At 39.5% G+C, this 19,278-nt stretch overlaps 1 protein-coding gene across 1 annotated transcript; it reads left to right on the top strand.

Annotated features, from left to right (window-relative positions):
* The first annotated feature begins 13,297 nt into the window (after positions 1–13,297).
* On the top strand, positions 13,298–16,798 carry LOC115138057 (mitochondrial fission 1 protein-like). The gene is made up of 5 exons (XM_029674455.2): positions 13,298–13,404; positions 14,049–14,181; positions 14,381–14,457; positions 14,672–14,777; positions 15,769–16,798. The coding sequence occupies exons 1-5, from the start codon at positions 13,360–13,362 to the stop codon at positions 15,873–15,875; spliced, it is 468 nt and encodes a 155-aa protein (XP_029530315.1). The 5' UTR covers positions 13,298–13,359; the 3' UTR covers positions 15,876–16,798.
* The last annotated feature ends 2,480 nt before the right edge of the window (positions 16,799–19,278 follow it).

Below are 19,278 nucleotides of genomic sequence, written 5' to 3'. Positions count from 1 at the left end.
GTTTGCCCCCGGTGATGCGTTGTGCCGACCTCACTACCCTCTGAAGAGCCTTGCGGTTGAGGGCGGAGCAGTTGCCGTACCAGGCGGTGATACAGCCCGCCAGGATGCTCTCGATTGTGCATCTGTAGAAGTTTGTCATCGTATTATGACGTGGAATCTACATGGAAAATAAATTGGATAAAAAAATTAAAATCTAAACACGTTCTTTAAAGTGCATTTAGAGTTCGATTTGATTGTGTATGTGGTTGAGATGGAGACGTGAACCCAACTAATCAATTTGTACATAAACTGGACCTAGAGCCAGACTAAGTCAGTGGCACAGATGTAACTATCCATGCAGAAGATACACTGAGTATACCAACCATTAGGAACACCCTTTGCCCTCAGAACAGCCTCAATTTGTCAGGGCAGGAAGTCTACAAGGTGTCGAAAGCTTTCCACAGGGATGCCCATGGCCCATGTTGACTCCAATGCTTCCCACAGTATGTTCAAGTTGGTTGGATGTCTTTTGGGTGGGGGACCGTGCTTGATACACATGGGAAACTGTTGAGCGTGAAAAACATAGCAGTGTTGTAGTTCTTGGTACAAACTGGTGCTCCTGGCACTTACTACCGTACCCCGGTCAAAGGAATTTACATCGTTTGTCTTTCCCACTCACCCTCTGACTGGCACACATACACAATCCATGTCTCAATTGTCTCAAGGCTTAAAAATCCTTCTTTAACCTGTGTCCTCCCCTTCATCTAGACTGAATGAAGTGGATTGAACAAGTGAGATCAATAAGGGATCATAGCTTTCACTTGGATTCATCTGGTCCGTCTCTGTCATGGAAAGAGCAGGTGTTCATAACGTTTTGTACACTCAGTGTACAGCTCCTTTAAAATGTTATTTGTTTGCATAATACAATAAATAGCCTAAAGTTAAGACTATTTTACAAACTAATGTAACATTCAACCTTAAAATGAGTAACATCTATGGCCAAATTTTGAGGTTACTTTAACTATAAATGTCTTCTCATGTAATCATATACAGTCAGGGAAAAAAGTATTTGATCCCCTGCTGATTTTGTACGTTTGCCCACTGACAAAGAAATTATCCGTCTATAATTTTAATGGTAGGTTTATTTGAACAGCGAGAGACAGAATAACAAAAAAGTCAGAAAAACGCATGTCAAAAATGTTATAAATTGATTTGCCTTCCTTTTGTGACTAGGGGGCAGTATTTTCATTTTTGGAAAAATAACGTTCCCGTAGTAAATGGGATATTTTGTCAGGACAAGATGCTAAAATATGCATATAATTGTCAGCTTAGGATAGAAAACACTCTAAAGTTTCCAAAACTGTAAAAATATTGTCTGTGTGTATAACAGAACTGATATTGCAGGCGAAAGCCTGAGAAAAATCCAATCCGGAAGTGCCTCATGTTTTGAAAGCTCTGCATTCCAATGCGTCCCTATTGAGCAGTGAATGGGCTATCAACCAGATTACTTTTTCTCCGTATTCCCCAATGTGTCTACAGCATTGTGACGTAGTTTTATGCATTTATGTTGAAGAATACCCGTAAGCGGCTACATTGCGCAAGTGGTCACCTGATGCTCCCAGAGTGATTCTCGGGTAAAATACAGAGGTAGCCATTATTCCAATCGGTCCTACTGAAAAACTAATTGTCCCGGTGGATATATTATCGAATAGATATTTGAAAAACACCTTGAGGATTGATTATAAACAACGTTTGCCATGTTTCTGTCGATATTATGGAGCTAATTTGGAATATTTTTCGGCGTTTTCGTGACTGCAATATCCAGGCGATTTCTCAGCCAAACGTGAAGCTATTTCGCCTACAAAAACAATATTTTGGGAAAAAAGGAACATTGGCTATCTAACTGGGAGTCTCGTGAGTGAAAACATCCGAAGCTCATCAAAGGTAAACGATTTAATTTGATTGCTTTTCTGATTTCCGTGACCAAGTTACCTGCTGCTAGCTGGACAAAATGCTATGCTAGGCTATCGGTAAACTTACACATGCTTGTCTAGCTTTGGCTGTAAAGCATATTTTGAAAATCTGAGATGACAGGGTGATTAACAAAAGGCTAAACTGTGTCTCAATATATTTCACTTGTGATTTTCATGAATAGAAATATTTTCTAGGAATATTTATGTCAGTTGCGTTATGCTAATTAGTGTAGACCTACACAAGGCTGGAATGGGCTATAAGACCATTGCCAAGCAGCTTGGTGAGAAGGTGACAACAGTTGGTGCGATTATTTGCAAATGGAAGAAACACAAAAGAACTGTCAATCTCCCTCGGCCTGGGGCCCCATGCAAGATCTCACCTCGTGGAGTTGCAATGGTCATGAGAACAATGAGGAATCAGCCCAGAACTACACATGAGGATCTTGTCAATGATCTCAAGGCAGCTGGGACCATAGTAACCAAGAAAACAATTAGTAACACACTATGATGTGAAGGACTGAAATCCTGCAGCGCCCGCAAGGTCCCCCTGCTCAAGAAAGCACATATACATGCCCGTCTGAAGTTTGCCAATGAACATCTGAATGATTCAGAGGACAACTGGGTGACAGTGTTGTGGTCAGATGAGACCAAAATGGAGCTCTTTGGCATCAACTCAACTTGCCGTGTTTGGAGGAGGAGGAATGCTGCCTATGACCCCAAGAAACCATCCCCACAGTCAAACATGGAGGTGGAAACATTATGCTTTGGGGGTGTTTTTCTGCTAAGGGGACAGGACAACTTCACCGCATCAAAGGGACGATGGACGGGGCCATGTACCATCAAATCTTGGGTGAGAACCTCCTTCCCTCAGCCAGGCATTGAAAATGGATCGTGGATGAGTATTCCAGCATGACAATGACCCAAAACACACGGCCAAGGCAACAAAGGAGTGGCTCAAGAAGAAGCACATTAAGGTCCTGGAGTGGCCTAGCCAGTCTCCAGACCTTAATCCCATAAAAAATCTGTGGAGGGAGCGGAATGTTCAAGTTGCCAAACGTCAGTCTCGAAACCTTCATGACTTGGAGAAGATCTGCAAAGAGGAGTGGGACAAAATTCCTCCTGAGATGTGTGCAAACCTGGTGGCCAACTACAAGAAATGTCTGACCTCTGTGTTTGCCAACAAGGGTTTTTCCACCAAGTACTAAGTCATGTTTTGCAGAGGGGTCAAATACTTATTTCCCTCATTAAAATGCAAATCAATTTATAACATTTTTGACATTCGTTTTTCTGAATTTTTTTTGTTGTTATTCTGTCTCTCACTGTTCAAATAAATCTACCACTAAAATTATAGACGGATCATTTCTTTGTCAGTGGGCAAACGTACAAAATCATCAGGGGATCAAGTACTTTTTTCCCTCTCTGTAAGCTTTGATAAAAGCTCAAATGTAGGCGACAATATTTTTGCCAGGACTCTGTCTCATCATTCAGGTGTATCTGCATCATTCACAATTGACAAAGGTCGGTCCAAAGGTGCGTATTCCTATGTCTTTGTTCTGAAGCACTTTCAGATTGAACTTAACCTCAATTTGTCGGGGCATGGACGCTACAAGGTTTCAAAAGCGTTCCACAGGGATGCTGGTCCGTGTTGACTCCAATGCTTCCCACAGTTGAGCCAAGTTGGCTGGATGTCCTTTGGGTATTGGCCCATTGACACACAGGAAACGGTTGAGCGTGAAATACCCAGCAGCGTTGCCGTTCTTGACACACTCAAACCGTTGAGCCTGGCACCCTCTACCAAAGGCACTAAAATCTTTTGTCTTGCCCATTCACCTTCTGAATGGCACACCGTTTAAGTGGCAGAATGACGACAAGAATAACATACAGCTGTCGGGCTATACACTGTATTTGCAGGATAGAACAGCAGCCTCTGGTAAGACAAGGCCCTGTCCGGGGGTATCATCGGATGGGGCCACAGTGTCTCCTGACCCCTCCTGTCTCAGCCTCCAGTATTTATGCTGCAGTAGTTTGTGTCGGGGGGCTAGGGTCAGTTTGTTATATCTGGAGTACTTCTCCTGTCTTATCTGGTGTCCTGTGTGAATTTAAGTATGCTCTCTCTAATTCTCTCTTTCTCCCTTTCTTTCTCTCTCTCGGAGGACCTGAGCCCTAGGACCACGCCTCAGGACTACCTGGCATGATGACTCCTTGCTGTCCCCAGTCCACCTGGCCGTGCTGCTGCTCCAGTTTCAAGTGTTCTGCCTGTGATTATTATTATTTGACCATGCTGGTCATTTATGAACATTTGAACATCTTGGCCATGTTCTGTTATAATCTCCACCCGGCAAAGCCAGAAGAGGGCTGGCCACCCCTCATAGCCTGGTTCCTCTCTAGGTTTCTTCCTATGTTTTGGCCTTTCTAGGGAGTTTATCCTAGCCACCGTGCTTCTACACCTGCATTGCTTGCTGTTTGGGGTTTTAGGCTGAGTTTCTGTACAGCACTTTGAGATATCAGCTGATGTACAAAGGGCTATATAAATACATTTGATTTGATTTGATTTGACAAGGGTTGGCAGTCTGTGTATATTTGTAAACAACAGCTGGTGCACGATATCTAAGGAAGTCTATGTTTTGCTCGCTTGAGGTAGAGTATCTAATGATAAGCTGCAGACCTCCCTATCTACCTAGAGAGTTTTCATCTGTATTTTTCGTAGCTGTCTACATACCACCACAGACTGATGCTGGCACTTAGGACTCCCTCAATGAGCTGCATACTGCCATAAGCAAACAGGAAACCGCTCATCCAGAGCACTCCTAGTGGCCGGGGACTTTAATGCAGGCAAACTTAAATCAGTTTTACCTAATTTCTATCAGCATTTTAAAATGTGCAACCAGAGAGGAACAACTCTAGACCACCTTTACTCCGCAAACAGAGACGGGTACAAAGCTCGCCCTCCATTTGGCAATCTGACCATAATTCTATCCTCCTAATTCCCGTTTACAGGCAACAATTAAAGCAGGAAGCACTTGTGACTCGGTCAATAAAAAAGTGGTCAGATGAGGCAGATGCTAAGCTAGAGGACTGTTTTGCTAGCACAGACTGGAATATGTTCCGGGATTCTTCCGATGGCATTGTACACCACATCAGTCACTGGCTTCATCAATAAGTGCATCAATAACATCATCCCCACAGTGACTGTACAGTGCCTTGCAAAAGTATTCACCCCCTTGGGTGAAGGTACTCTGGTCAGATGAGACTAAAATTGAGCTTTTGGGCCATCAAGGAAAACACTGTGTCTGGCACAAACCCAGCACCTCTCATCACCCCGAGAACACCATCCCCACAGTGAAGCATGGTGGTGGCAGCATCATGCTGTGGGGATGTTTTTCATCGTCAGGGACTGGGAAACTGGTCAGAATTGAAGGAAGGATGGATGGAGCTAAATACAGGAAAATTATTGAGGGAAACCTGTCTTCCAGAAATTTGAGACTGGGACGGAGTTTCACCTTCCATCAGGACAATGACCCTAAGCATACTGCTAAAGCAACACTCAAGTGGTTTAAGGGGAAACATTTAAATGTCTTGGAATGGCCTAGTCAAAGCCCAGACCTCAATCTAATTGAGAATCTGGGTATGACTTAAAGATTGCTGCACACCAGCAGAAACCCATCCAACTTGAAGGAGCTGCTCCAGAGTGCTCAGGACCTCGGACTGGGTCGAATGATCACCTTCCAACAGGACAACAACCCTAAGCACACAGACAAGACAACGCAGGAGTGGCTTCTCTGAATGTCCTTGAGTGGCCCAGCAAGAGCACGGTCTTGAACCCGATCGAACATCTCTGGAGAGACCTGCAAATAGCTGTGCAGCAACGCGCCCCTTCCAACCTGACAGAGCTTGAGAGGATCTGCAGAGAAGATGGGAGAAACAGGTGTGCCAAACTTGTAGAATCATACCCAAGAAGACTTGATGCAGTAATCGGTGCTTCAAAAAAGTACTAATTAAAGGGTCTGAATACTTATGTAAATGTAATTTTTCCATTAAAAAAATATATAAATGTACAAAAATTTTGGAAAACAAGTTTTTGCTTTGTCATTATGGGGTATTGTGTGTAGATTGATGAGGGAAAAAAACGATTTAATTAATATTACAATAAGGTTGTAACGTAACAAGATGAGGATAAAGTCAAGGGGTCTGAATACTTTCCGAAAGCACTGTTTATACAGTACCAGTCAAACGTTTGGACACCTACTCATTCAAGGGTTTTTCTTTATTTTTTATATTTTCTACATTGTAGAATAGTGAAGATATCAAAACGATGAAATAATACATATGGAATCATGTAGTAACCAAAAAAGTGTTAAACAAATCAAAATAAATGCTATATTTGACATTCGTCAAAGTAGCCACCCTTTGCCTTTTGTATTTGAATCTCCTGCTCGACTTAGGGACCTTACAGGTAATTGTATATGTGGGGTACAGAGATGAGGTAGTCATTAAAAAATTATGGTAAACACTATTATTGCACACAGAGTGAGTCCATGCAACTCATTATGTGATACTGTATGGCACCTTTTTACTCCTGAACTTATTTAGGCTTGCCATAACAAAGGGGTTCAATACTTATTGACTCAAGACATTTCAGCTTTTCATTTTGTATTAATTTGTAAAACATTCGGAAAAACATAATTCCACTTTGACATTATGGGGTATTGTGTGTAGGCCAGTGACAAAAAAATGTTTGCTGTAACACAACAAAATATGGAACAAGTCAAGAGGTGTCAATATACCTTCTGGGTAACAGTTGCATTTTTCTGTCTGGGGCATTTTAATATCAATGGATATTCCTGGTTTATCGACTCATTAAATTGATAGCATATCTAACCTCAGTACCCTAATATAATTTTTATGAGCCATAAAATCCGTTAATCCATGTCAATGATTGATGAGAGTCAAAAAGAAACTAATCCCCACAGAGTAATCTTGCACTTTAATAACCTGGCTTCTATTTATCTTACATTTTGCCTGTTTGATATAATGTAGATCTAGAATATGCACTTTCTGGCTGACGGGCTTTTGTTCTTCCTTCTAGATCCCAGTCGTATTTTCTATGCCAGAGGAATAGCATTTTCATCAAATGTACTGTATTATTGTAACTCATCACGCTTCATCTTATCGGAGTACTTTTTTTTACTAACACTTTGTGTATCATCAGGCAGCAGGTTTATATACACTATCATTGTGTTTGTATAGCTTGTCTACTATCACTGACTAATTATCATATCTATCTTTAACTATCGGCTACCTCACTTAGTCATGTGTTATTACTGAAAGTAATTCCTTGCATGAACTGTGTTCAGTTTTAATAGCCCTACGTAGGTATTTGACTACTAAATAGAACCATAGGAGTACAGCCGGTAGGATCCTCTTTACTTAACTTTCAACTCTTTGTACAGCTATTATCTCTCATGTAATACTTTTAAAATAAACTATTCACAATTCGGGGTAGGCCCATCTTTTGATATCTATGATTGGACAATATGGTGATTAAATTAGTATAGGCTGCACTAGACCTAGAGTATACCGTATGCGTCTTATTTGAGACACTGATTCGGTATGCAGACCTGGGTCAAAATTCTTTTGAATACTTGAGTTGTGCTTTATTGAGTTGCCTTGTATAATGTAATCAATGGAATAGTCCCAAAAGTGAAAAGTCCAAGCTTAATCAAGCATAACTCAAATATTTTCAAATACTTGTCAAATGACCAAGTCTGTTGGAGTCTTTTAAATCAGAGTTTTTAAACACAACCATTACAATCACATTTTGAGTAACTAACCAGAAACATTCTGCTTTTTAGGCCTACAAGAGTTTTTATTTTTGAATATCAGTTTTGTGTTGAGCTTTGATAACAGTTTATAATTACATCCTTACTTCTGCCAGGACACTCTGTCTCATCATTCAGGTGTATCTGCATTATTTCACTTTTTCCAAACACAAAATGTGAAAATGTACTAATTTATTCATTATTTATTTTTCACTTAAAAATTGAATTAGCCGTCAACAGCGATGCCCTTGCTGTCACAGAAGAGATAATAGCAATGGCTCTCTTTCCAACTGTATGTAAGCTTTGTTGTCCATTACCCTAGAATTGTTGCTTCCATCATTTGGTAGAATTTGAGGCTGGGTCACTTTCAAACACATACATTTCCAACCGTCATATTGAAATCACCCCGTCCCAGAACCCACCCTGTAAATACATTTTACCTTTGCATCTCTAGGTGTTGTGTACTTCAATGACTCCCAGGTCCATTCTTTCATCCCTATCTGCTTGGATCTTTATGCCTGGTCTTGGTGTTCATATACATCAGCTCCAAATGCTGGTGCCCTTCTGCACCTGGACCCATGAATGTTTGTGTAGCTGTAGTGGGCTTTATTCTCATCACATGTACAGTCATATGTGAGAGAAATCCTTAATTCATGAGCATGAGGCCCTGTTTTGATTTCAAGGTAAAAAAAAAGTAAAAAGTATGCCTAATTATGGGATAAAAGATACATATATATTTTTTTAAACATAGCTATGACCTTATTATGAGAGATAGTAGCTCTATACACGGCTCTGCTTATCACCAGCCAGATATTCTGGCATGGCCCTTCTTGAGTCATCAATACATTATTTATGCCACTTTGTTACACGTAGTGTGATCAGGAGCGGACTGGGACCAGAAATCAGGCCTGGCATTTTCAACACCCATCGTTTCCCTTGAGGTCCCTACACTGGCCCATTTCTTTTCCTCAAGGCCCCCATTATTAGCCAGATAATGATCATCGTGCACAACCAAATAAAATAAGTTAGACAGGCCCACTAGACTAAAAATGCACCAGCCCATCTGGCATTTGCCCGAAATACCAGGTGGACCAGTCCGGACCTGAGCGTGATAATCTACATCAATATATGTATATATCAAACCAACCATGATGAGACTGTCATTGTTTACATTATTTTCCTCTGTCATGTTGAACATTAGTGCAGTGATAGTGATGGCTATCAAACTCTATCAGCAATTCAGTGAGTGCTTCAAGAGTCAGCCTTTGAATTATCAGAGGCAATCCTATGAGAGCCTTATTTCAGGTAGCCATCAATCAATGAGCAGGCTGCAGTACCTTCAAACAATATGATGGTTATGATGCACTGGCTCAGAGTCCTTTTCGTCAGGACATGTTTTTTAATATTCAAATGCAAATCTGTCTCCAATTGGATGGAAACCTAGCTACTGAGGGTGCTGAAATGTACCCGTAATATCAGTCATAATGAACACTCATTTGGAATATAACACTCCATACAAATGCTTGTAGTTATACACATGCTGCATTCAACCAGTTAGCATGTTGGACATTATCCTAGTTCCGACTAGTACCTGAACGCAGCAAAACACCGCTATTGGGCAAGAGTAATCCAAATGAAGCAATTATGAGTTGGATTTTGTCCCAATGGGATGAAAGGAGAATATTAGGCAATATTAGGCATTTAAACACTTTATTTGGAACTACAAAACTATTTTAGAATATGCTGAACACTCTTGCACATATGTGTGTCAGTTGTCAATGGAATATCAATTTAGCAAAACCCTCTTCAATTATAAATGCTATTATCACCAACATAATCCAATAGAATCATGGACGTAAACTTAGTCACTGTGGGCTACTGTACATGAGCATCAGATTCATCTTCAATATGTTGACTACTATTGATTATTCATGAAAGTATTAGAATTAATCTAAAAGATTTTGCATATTCATTCTCATGTGACTTTTCCATGTGATTCTGAGACTTTCTTTTTGACTGAAGGGTTTTTGACAATCTGGTCTATTTGCTGTAACTAAACACACTAATATGGTTAATAACATCAACTAAAAAAATCTAACATCTTCCCCATTGAATTCAATGAGAAATAAACAGTATGTACTATAAGCATTATCATTGGGAAAAACTCATGTGAAGTGTTAGTGGTGGCTTGGCGACTGTTTCCTCACATCCTGCCACAATAAAGACATTTCAAACCAGCCTACTGTTCAGCAAAACTTCTGTTGAATAGTGTTTTTCCAGTAAATCAAATAGGATTCTGTCTTTAAAGGTGCACTGTGCAGAAATCGCTCCGCTATTTCCTAGTCTATGTATTGAATACTGTATAGTTTTATCAATAACTGATTTGAGGTCTGTGCTCATTTCCATGGCATTGGACATCCATTCACTATGTTTTCAGCATTTGAAATAAAGTTACCAAAAAAAAAGTTTGTCAAGTTAATCAAATGTAATAATAAGTGCTAACTATAGTGTGTGTGTTTATCTTATGCATTATCTTTCTTGGAAGTGTCCCATTGTCTAGTGAATATAAGCTGCAACTGGAATCTTTAGATGTCAGAGTTTTTGCTGTCGCAATTAAGGAAATAAAAACGTTGAACCCTGACCCATCTATCAAATATTTTAAGTCAGATTGTAAGTCCATTGAAATGACTGTTTAGATACCAATCCTGTGTCTATTTCCCTTTAGCTTTAAAGGAATCACAAAAAATGGAGACGGGTCTCCAGGCCGGACTTCTGTTCTGATCTCAATAGGTAAAGTACCTCTCATAGAGTATTACAAAGTAATATGAGTGTTCATTGTATTCAGCATGGTGTTGAGTTTGTGATCTCTCTCTTAAAAAAATAAAAAATAATTCTTCTGAGTCTCAAGATGACATACATGCATCAGTACAGACGTTGGTTAATACGAAACTGATACAACTTTTAGTTGGAACAATGACAACATTCAGACATCTGCTACTTTGTCATGTAGTCAGGTATAGAGTGAAATTCAGTAGCTTGAGCCAGTTCAAGGTTTGGTTTCTGATGAGTTGAGGCCTCAGAATACTGTGTCCTTTGTGATCTGGGTAACAGGGTTATGGGAAACACTTTAATATTTCAACCTTTGAACTAATGTGTAAGCTATTAAGCAGGCTAATCACGTTATGATTATACGCAAAAACATGTGAAGATACTGCAGTTTGAACAGTGTGGAACGCTTGAGAGCTCTGTGGCACCAACACCAAACTGGTGTGCGAGTGGCGCCTGCAAGCCTTTTAGTCACTGCAAAGAAAAATAAAGCAAATAAGAAAAACTGCTCTCCTTACAAAATATTTCATTTTCTTTGAATGTATTCGTTGAATGTGTGTTTACTGTAGTAAGTAGAACCAGGCATTTCATTATTCTAATGCTGAGAGACTGTGGCTGTGCTGGCACATTTCAAATCTCACCCCAAAATGACACACACCTTCATCGAACCGACGGGGCGTAGAGGTCAACATGAACCAATGGCATAGATCTCAACATTGCACAAGTGTAGGTTCGTCCCTTCCCATGTAAGATGATACATTTGCAAAACAAAACCAACTTCTACCACGCTATCGTAACTTAAATAAAGTTGTCATACTATGATCTCCGTTTTCAGTTTCAAAACAAGCCAAAGTAGAGTCCAATGGCAGGCAAGTGCACTACAATAGAGACCATTATATTTTATTATCAGCGGTATTTTAGACACACAGCCAATCCTAAATATGAGTCTAGAGCATATAGAGCTAAAAAGCATTACGTTTGTACATTTGTGTTGATTTTATTCTCTTCTGTGTCATCCTACTCATATCTCGTGCACAGACAACGCTAAACTGAGGGAACTCGTTTCAAAGTGCATCGGGGCACTGGAAATGGCATGTTGCCCTTACAGACGGTTCCTGGTCGATGCCGCAATATCGACAGCAGAGAGCGCTATAATCAAAGGTAATATCTTAGATATTACTGACTAACGTCACCTTTCCACTATCATCAGCTGCACATTTCACATTTTACTCTAATTGAAGTCAAATGAATTTCCACATGGAATGTATGTGTGTGTTTGTGTGTGTAATAGGTTGCAATGTCTAGTGAACAGAACAGCAACACAGAGAGCCATAGCTCCAGTTCTCTGCTGCCAATGACTGGAACGATCTGCAAAATTCTCTGAAGCTGGAGACTCATATCTCCCTCATTAACTTTAAGCACCAGCTGTCAGAGCAGCTCACAGATCACTGCACCTGTACATAAGCCCATCCAACTACCTCATCCCCATACTGTTATTTATTTTGCTCCTTTGCACCCCGGTATCTCTACTTGCACACTCATCTTCTGCACTTCTATCACTCCAGTGTTTATTGCTATATTGTAATTATTTCACACTATGGTCTATTTATTGCCTGTTCTCCCTTATCTTACCTCATTTGCACACACTGTATATAGACTTGTTCTATTGTTTTATTGACTGTATGTTTGTTTATTCCATGTGTAACTCTGGTGTTGTTTGTGTCACACTGCTTTGCTTTATCTTGGCCAGGTCGCAGTTGTAAATGAGAACTTGTTCTCAACTAGCCTACCTGGTTAAATAAAGGAGAAATATATATATATATATATTTTTCTAAATAGGGACACAGGAATTTGACTGCCATTGCTGTTACATGGTGAGATACTAGCCCTGTAGCCCTCTAAATCATACCTTCTAAATTACTTGTAAGACTGGTGAAACTAAACATATTGACCTGTCTATAACCATGATCTATAATAACCTGTCTGTCTGTCTGTCTGTCTGTCTGTCTGTCTGTCTGTCTGTCTGTCTGTCTGTCTGTCTGTCTGTCTGTCTGTCTGTCTGTCTGTCTGTCTGTGTCTCGCTATCTCAATTCAAAGGGCTTTATTGGCATGGGAAAGACATGTTTACATTTACAAAGTAAGTGAAATAGATAATAAACAAAAGTGAAATAAACAATACATTTTTTTTACAGTAAAAAGTTCCAAAGGAATAGAGACATTTAAAATGTCATATTATGTCTATATACAGTGTTGTAACGATAATAGTTAAAGTACAAAAGGGGAAATGTGTTCTGTAGTGGCATTGTGGAGCTTCAAAACGTAGAATGAAAAACGCTTTTTTTTTTCAGAAGAAAGAGAAAATATTTGACTGGCTGGCTACACACTCCTTCCTCTGGCCAAACGTTACACCACGCCCACGGACAGTACGTTTAGTTTGACTCTTCAGGCTAAGAGTCAAAGGTTCCAATACACTCCAATGTCTGTTTGCATTAAATAAAACCATATGATTTTAACGTTTTTGTAGCGTCATGTGTAAGTGACAATAAAACCTTGTATTCGCATTGATGTAGCAAAAACGTGTTTCATTGGAAACATGGAAATGATATGACTTTAACTTTACCACAGCCACAAATTATTTTTTTTTGTTTTAATGATTTGAATTGATATAGCCAATTTGGACTTTGTGGCTGTGGTATCCAGTGGAAACTGATCGAGCTTGTCACGTGGTAAAGTGTGCGTTTCTATCTGTTACTTCTGAAAACATGGAGGCTGTTGTGAGCGATTTAGTAGCTCCAGAAGACCTTTTGGTAAGTTGACGTTTTATTATTGTCATGATTTAGAACATAGCTGTATTTTATGTAGACAGCATGGTGTCTAAATACCCAGCTACAGTCGTTAATAGTTGATCAAACGTTTACAACAGTGTAGCTGTAGAAGTGAAACATATGCTAGCTAACGTTAGCCATATTGCTAGTAGCTAGCTGTGTCATTCCTTACACATCATCACTTACACCAGCTGCGTTCTGGTATGTTATTTTTCCCCCAACTACACAGTATACAGATATGTATGAAGCATTTTGATGGACTTTTCAATCCAATGAAAAGTTTAAAAGCCAATTGTTGAGTACATTAGGTGTATCATATTGTATTGATGTTGTCTGCTACTGTCCCATGTGAGTTGGCTTTTACACAACATGCATTACCATGACGCATTATGAGACTACATTACTGTAGCTACTGCACTGTCAACATCATTTTTTAAAAAGCGTTTCGTTATGACATGAATGCAGCAAGTCTTGAGATGTAAACACAGCAATTGAGTGTTTACTGTTACTGCCTTCTGTAAATTCAGCATAAAGACTATCAACACCCTGGCCTAACATATCACCCTTGCCAGTCAGTGTCTGAAACCGCTGAAGGTACCCATATTTGTTCTGTTTTGACCATCCAGAAATTTGAGAAGAAGTACAATGCTGAGTCGGTGAAGGGGGGTGTGTCAAAGGAGACCAAGTTTGAATATGCGTGGTGTCTGATCCGGAGCAAGTATTCTGACGACATTAAGAAAGGAATTGTTTTGTTGGAAGGTGGGTAGCCAACATTATTTGTGTACTCAGAAGACTGTCAGTAAGATATCCTTACAAATGTCTCTCTACATAGCTATGAATATGAGTGATTGGATTTCCAACTTATTTGAATGAAATGCTGACATAGTGCAATATGCATTGGCCTACTTAATCTGCCTATAATAATGTTTCTGGTACTGTTGCTCAATTTGTTTTATAGAGCTGGTTAACAAGGGATCAAAGGACGATGCCAGAGACTTCCTGTTCTACCTAGCTGTGGCCAACTACAGACTGAAGGTGATGTTCATTGTACTACTATATTACCCAAAGGTTATAAGACATAGCTCATTAGATAACTTATTTTCATGAAATAGATGACTCCGTCTCCCATCTCTTGAGTTAATTGCGGAAGATATCATAGCACCTCTTACTCAATTGTATCTCTATCTCTCTTTATTGCTCCATATCTCTTTATCGCTCCATATATGTATATATTTTTTTATCATCACAGGATTATGAGAAAGGTCTGAAGTATATCCGCACTCTCCTGAAGAATGAACCGGGCAACAACCAGGCCTTGGAGCTGGAGAAGCTAATAGACAAGGCTCTAAAGAAAGGTGAGTGGGGAGGCCAAGGAACACCTATCAATGCTGGGTCTAATTTGTGTAATGTTCTCATATTCTTTCCTCTCTGATCACTGATCAGGCAGGACAGGTGTCGTGGCTGAATCAGAATTAGTTAGGTAACGTTCATAAATAATATGTTTTATTTACATAATAATGCTTATGTGAGATATTTGTCATTAGGATGTCTTCTTTTGGATAATACTGTTGGCAGTTTGCAGTTATCCCTTCTCTGCTAGGGCTTAGTCACTAGGGGCCCAGAGAGGGGAGTGGTCAGGCTTGTCTTCATATGTCAATGTATCTGTTAAACCATGTGATGCTATGAAGAATATCAGAAGGAGAGGAGGACAGAATGGAGGCTTGTCTTCTCTATGGGAATGTGTCTGTAACTATTGTATGTCCCCTCTTGAGGTTGCCCTTATCTTGAGCTAGTATATAACCTAAGAGGCTCACTGTCTCCGTGAGCTTGTCCAGGAAGGTTTGTATTTGAGATGGAAGTATCTAGAATTGACAATTGATATATGCCATTGGATGAGGTAATGGTTTGGTAATATGTTGTACCAAGAACGAGAAGTAAAACCTTGTCTTAAGAGAGCAAACTGAATGATAATTCATAGCTAATGCTATCTGGCTATGGGATACTCCTCTCTCAAGTAAAGTCTTCCTTTGTAATGTTCCTAAGATCTGTGTTTCGTCATGTGAGTTGAGATGGGTGTGTCTTGGCTATAAATGATACTAAGAACTGTTTTGTAAGGACTCAGAGAATTCATTTATAGTCACTGAATTGATCTGAGAGTCACAGGGCTATGGTGAAGCTAATATAATTAAAGATGGACTTTATAATATAACTCTGACTTGTGTGTGGTTTGCTCTCTCGATGTTTAGTAATACAGGAAATTACCACGACACAGGATGGGTAGAAGCTGAATAGGTATAAGTAATAAGGGCAATGTTCATGTTTTGACGGCACTTTTTTTCTACACAGATGGTTTGGTTGGCATGGCAATTGTCGGAGGAATCGGCCTGGGCGTTGCTGGATTAGCAGGCCTCATCGGATTGGCTGTGTCCAAGGGTCATGGTCCAAGGTCCTAATGTGGAGTGGGGAGGGCCTTAGTTTTGCTAACACACTTCAAAGAAAGACTGACATGCCCTCCTCAAACTTCTCCCCATAACAAATTCAAACTAAAGTTGGAAATGGCTGCCATTCACCAAGATGAAGCAGACCACCCGTGGATCTCCCAAAACTTTTCACTCATATTGTCCATGGAACAATCTTTGGGGATTTATTTCTGAAAATAGCCTTCGATTCACTTAAATTGTCTTCATATTTTAAACAGGATTTGATTCCAGTGAATTTGACATGTCTATATTCATAGAGGTTTAATGTGGCACTTTGTCTTCCATATTATTCATTATAAATAAGTGTGATGGAACACGTTACTGAATGGCATCTCTTGACTTACTGACCTCAGTATGTTAGCATGCACCCTGAGCAGCCACTGAGTTAGCATCTAAGCATGTGGTGGACTTTAATTAATTTCTTTATATAAGTGCAATTTAACTTCAATTATTGTTGTTGTCTTTATTAATTTAGACAGAGAAAGCATTGGTATTTAGGGAAGTGTCTTATGTTTAGAGGTAAGTGTTGTGGTGTAGTGTCCAAGCTGGTAAGTGTGTAGTTGGTAAGAATTAGGCAGCTGTGATGTGAATCACTCATGTTGTCCACAGGGGGCATCTTTTCTTAGGGATTGGGTAAAGATGAATACCACGACAGTGCACGAGAGTAAAACAGCCCTCGGGGAAAGGGCTTTCATTTGTCTTTAATTGACAGTGTAGCTGCAAGAAAACAACATGTAAAGATAACATTATTTATCCACAATATAACCTCATTTACTCAAGTTATCATAATGGCATGATACTAACAGATTTTGTTTTATGTATCAAAATACCAAGATGTTTCAGCGATTACATTTTTTTTCTCCAGTTTTGATTGTAAATAAAAACATTTAAATTAATTGTGTATGGTTTCTTAAAGTATGTATCTGGAAGGCACTATTGGAGCTATTAAGATCATCATTGTCCCCAAGCCTTGCAGATTTTCAGTGTTAGCAAACCACACATTTGAGTATCACTGTAGGACCAATGCTTTGTGGTTTTTAATTGTGAAATGAATAAAGGGCATGGTATGTCATGAGTGAACAATTTCGGCAAAGCTGCTCTTTCCATGACAGACTGACCTGGTGAATCCAGCTGAAAGCAATGATCCCTTATTGATGTCACCTGTTAAATCCACTTCAATCTGTGTAGATGAGGGGGAGGAGACAGGTTAAAGAAGGATTTTTAAACCTTGAGACATCGATTGTGTAGGTATCAGGGTGTGAGTGGGCAAGTGTTAGTATAATTTAATTATGACAATGTGCTTTCATCAATTGAAAGCCCTTAATCTATTTTATGAGAATTTGTAAGATTTCTTGTTTGCATAAAATAGACACAGACCAGTCTTTAAATAATAGGTCATAGAATTTATTCTCGGAGCGAGCTACCACTTAAACACATGCATCAGTTTATATACAGATCATGACGTCATTTCACTGCCTTAACCGAATCCCCTCCTCTCGACCGGGACAAAGTAAGGTGAAAAGTTCATTCTAACTTACTAACACACTCCCAGATAACTTTTGACCCCTCAACATTATCGATCACCACTGAACTGACAGTTTTAATTAACAGAAACCCTAGGAATGCACTCACTGCCTTATCTAAAAACCCCAGAGCTAAGTTTCAGTTGGGTCAACCATAGGCTAACGACCTTATGTGTTTACACAGTCCACAACCCATTTGTTCCTGCCTAGTTGGAATGGTGTTCATTAACTTTATATTACTCCTTGTCCTGTCACACAATTTCTTCTTATGAACTCATATTGTCTATTACTTATACAACAGAGTATAAGTTTACCTAGATACAATTATATTTAAAATGGGGATATTGTTTATTCATTTATCCATAATAAATCCATAATAAATTCAACAGCACGACAAAAGATTTACATGCCTTTGAACGGGCCAGGCGCAAACGTTTGAGTGTGTCAAGAACTGCAATGCTGCTGGGTTGGTCCACCACCCAAAGGACATCCAGCCAACATGACACAACTGTGGGAAGAATTGGATTTAACATTGGCCAGCATCCCTTTGGAATGCTTTTGACACCTCAAGAGTCCATGCACTGATGAATTGAGGTTGTTCTGAGGGCAAAAGGGGGTGCAACTCAATATTAGGAATGTGTTCCTGTTTTGTACACTGTATATTTAGTACCTGTATTGATCTGCATGTTTTTCTCTTATCAATACAGTATAATGATGCAGTCACATGCTGTGGTTTCAGTCGGACAAATAAAAATCATGCCTGGCTGTTCACTGGCCTAATTCCGTTTGGTGTCAAATGTGCTCAGTGTGACCCCAGAAAGTCTTCAGTTCACTCACTGGGGCCATATGTTTACAACAGGAAGGAATAAGGATTATTGGTTTTTATGTATTCTTTATCTTTAGAAGCCGCCAGTGATGTTAGCTAGCTACTAATTAACTCTTTGGCCATGACTGAATCTCACCATGACAAAGCATCGGGCACAATAATTATAATTTGGGTTGGTGTAATGAGACCAGGGAAAAAAGGACAAGCACTTCTCAGGGAAGGACAGTGCATTAAAGGGATAGTTCAGCCAAATTACAAATGTGTATATTTGTCTGCGTTTACACAGGCATCCCAATTCTTATCTTTTCCCCAATTATTGGTCTGATTGGTAAAAAAAATATATATATAGTGGAAATCTATGGACAAGGAGAGACTTATCCACAATTTTGTTTTGATAGATTAACCACTGCCTCCGGGTGCTAATATAAGCATTTTCTAACCAAATTACTCAGAAAGACATTTGGCTGTCCATTTCAGACCGGAAACCCAGCTTAGATTATGCATTGTTCATTATATCAGATTAATTTATCAGATCACTGGCACCTGCCTGTGAAGAGCAGAATTGGGCTCCTCAAGGCAGTCAATTCAGGAAGTGATATGAATAAAAAATATCTACATTTTTAGAACTTTTTAAATAAATAGCTTCTACTTTTCAATTTATTGAGAAGTAATTGAAAATGGCAATTTTTCTATTATTGAATTGTAAACAGCAGCACGTGTGTGTTTGTCCACGTGTGGCGTCGGTATGGGTGCGTGAGTGTTATATCCAGCAGCATTGGCACCTACTACCATATCTCTTTCAAAGGCACTTAAAAACAATTGTTCTTGCCCATTTACCCTCTGAATGGCGCACACACATAATTCATGTCTCAAGGCTTAAAAATCCTTCTTCAGCCTGTCTCCTCCCCCTCATCTACATGGATTGAAGTGGATTTAACAAGTGACAGCAATAAGGGATCATAGCTTTCAACTGGATTCATGAAAAGAGCAGGTGTTCATAAAGTTTGGTATACTCAGTGTATATTTA

The sequence above is a fragment of the Oncorhynchus nerka genome, linkage group LG12 (genome assembly GCF_034236695.1).
Source record: "Oncorhynchus nerka isolate Pitt River linkage group LG12, Oner_Uvic_2.0, whole genome shotgun sequence".
Lineage (NCBI taxonomy): Eukaryota > Metazoa > Chordata > Actinopteri > Salmoniformes > Salmonidae > Oncorhynchus > Oncorhynchus nerka.
This window is presented reverse-complemented; position numbering and strand designations above follow the sequence as displayed.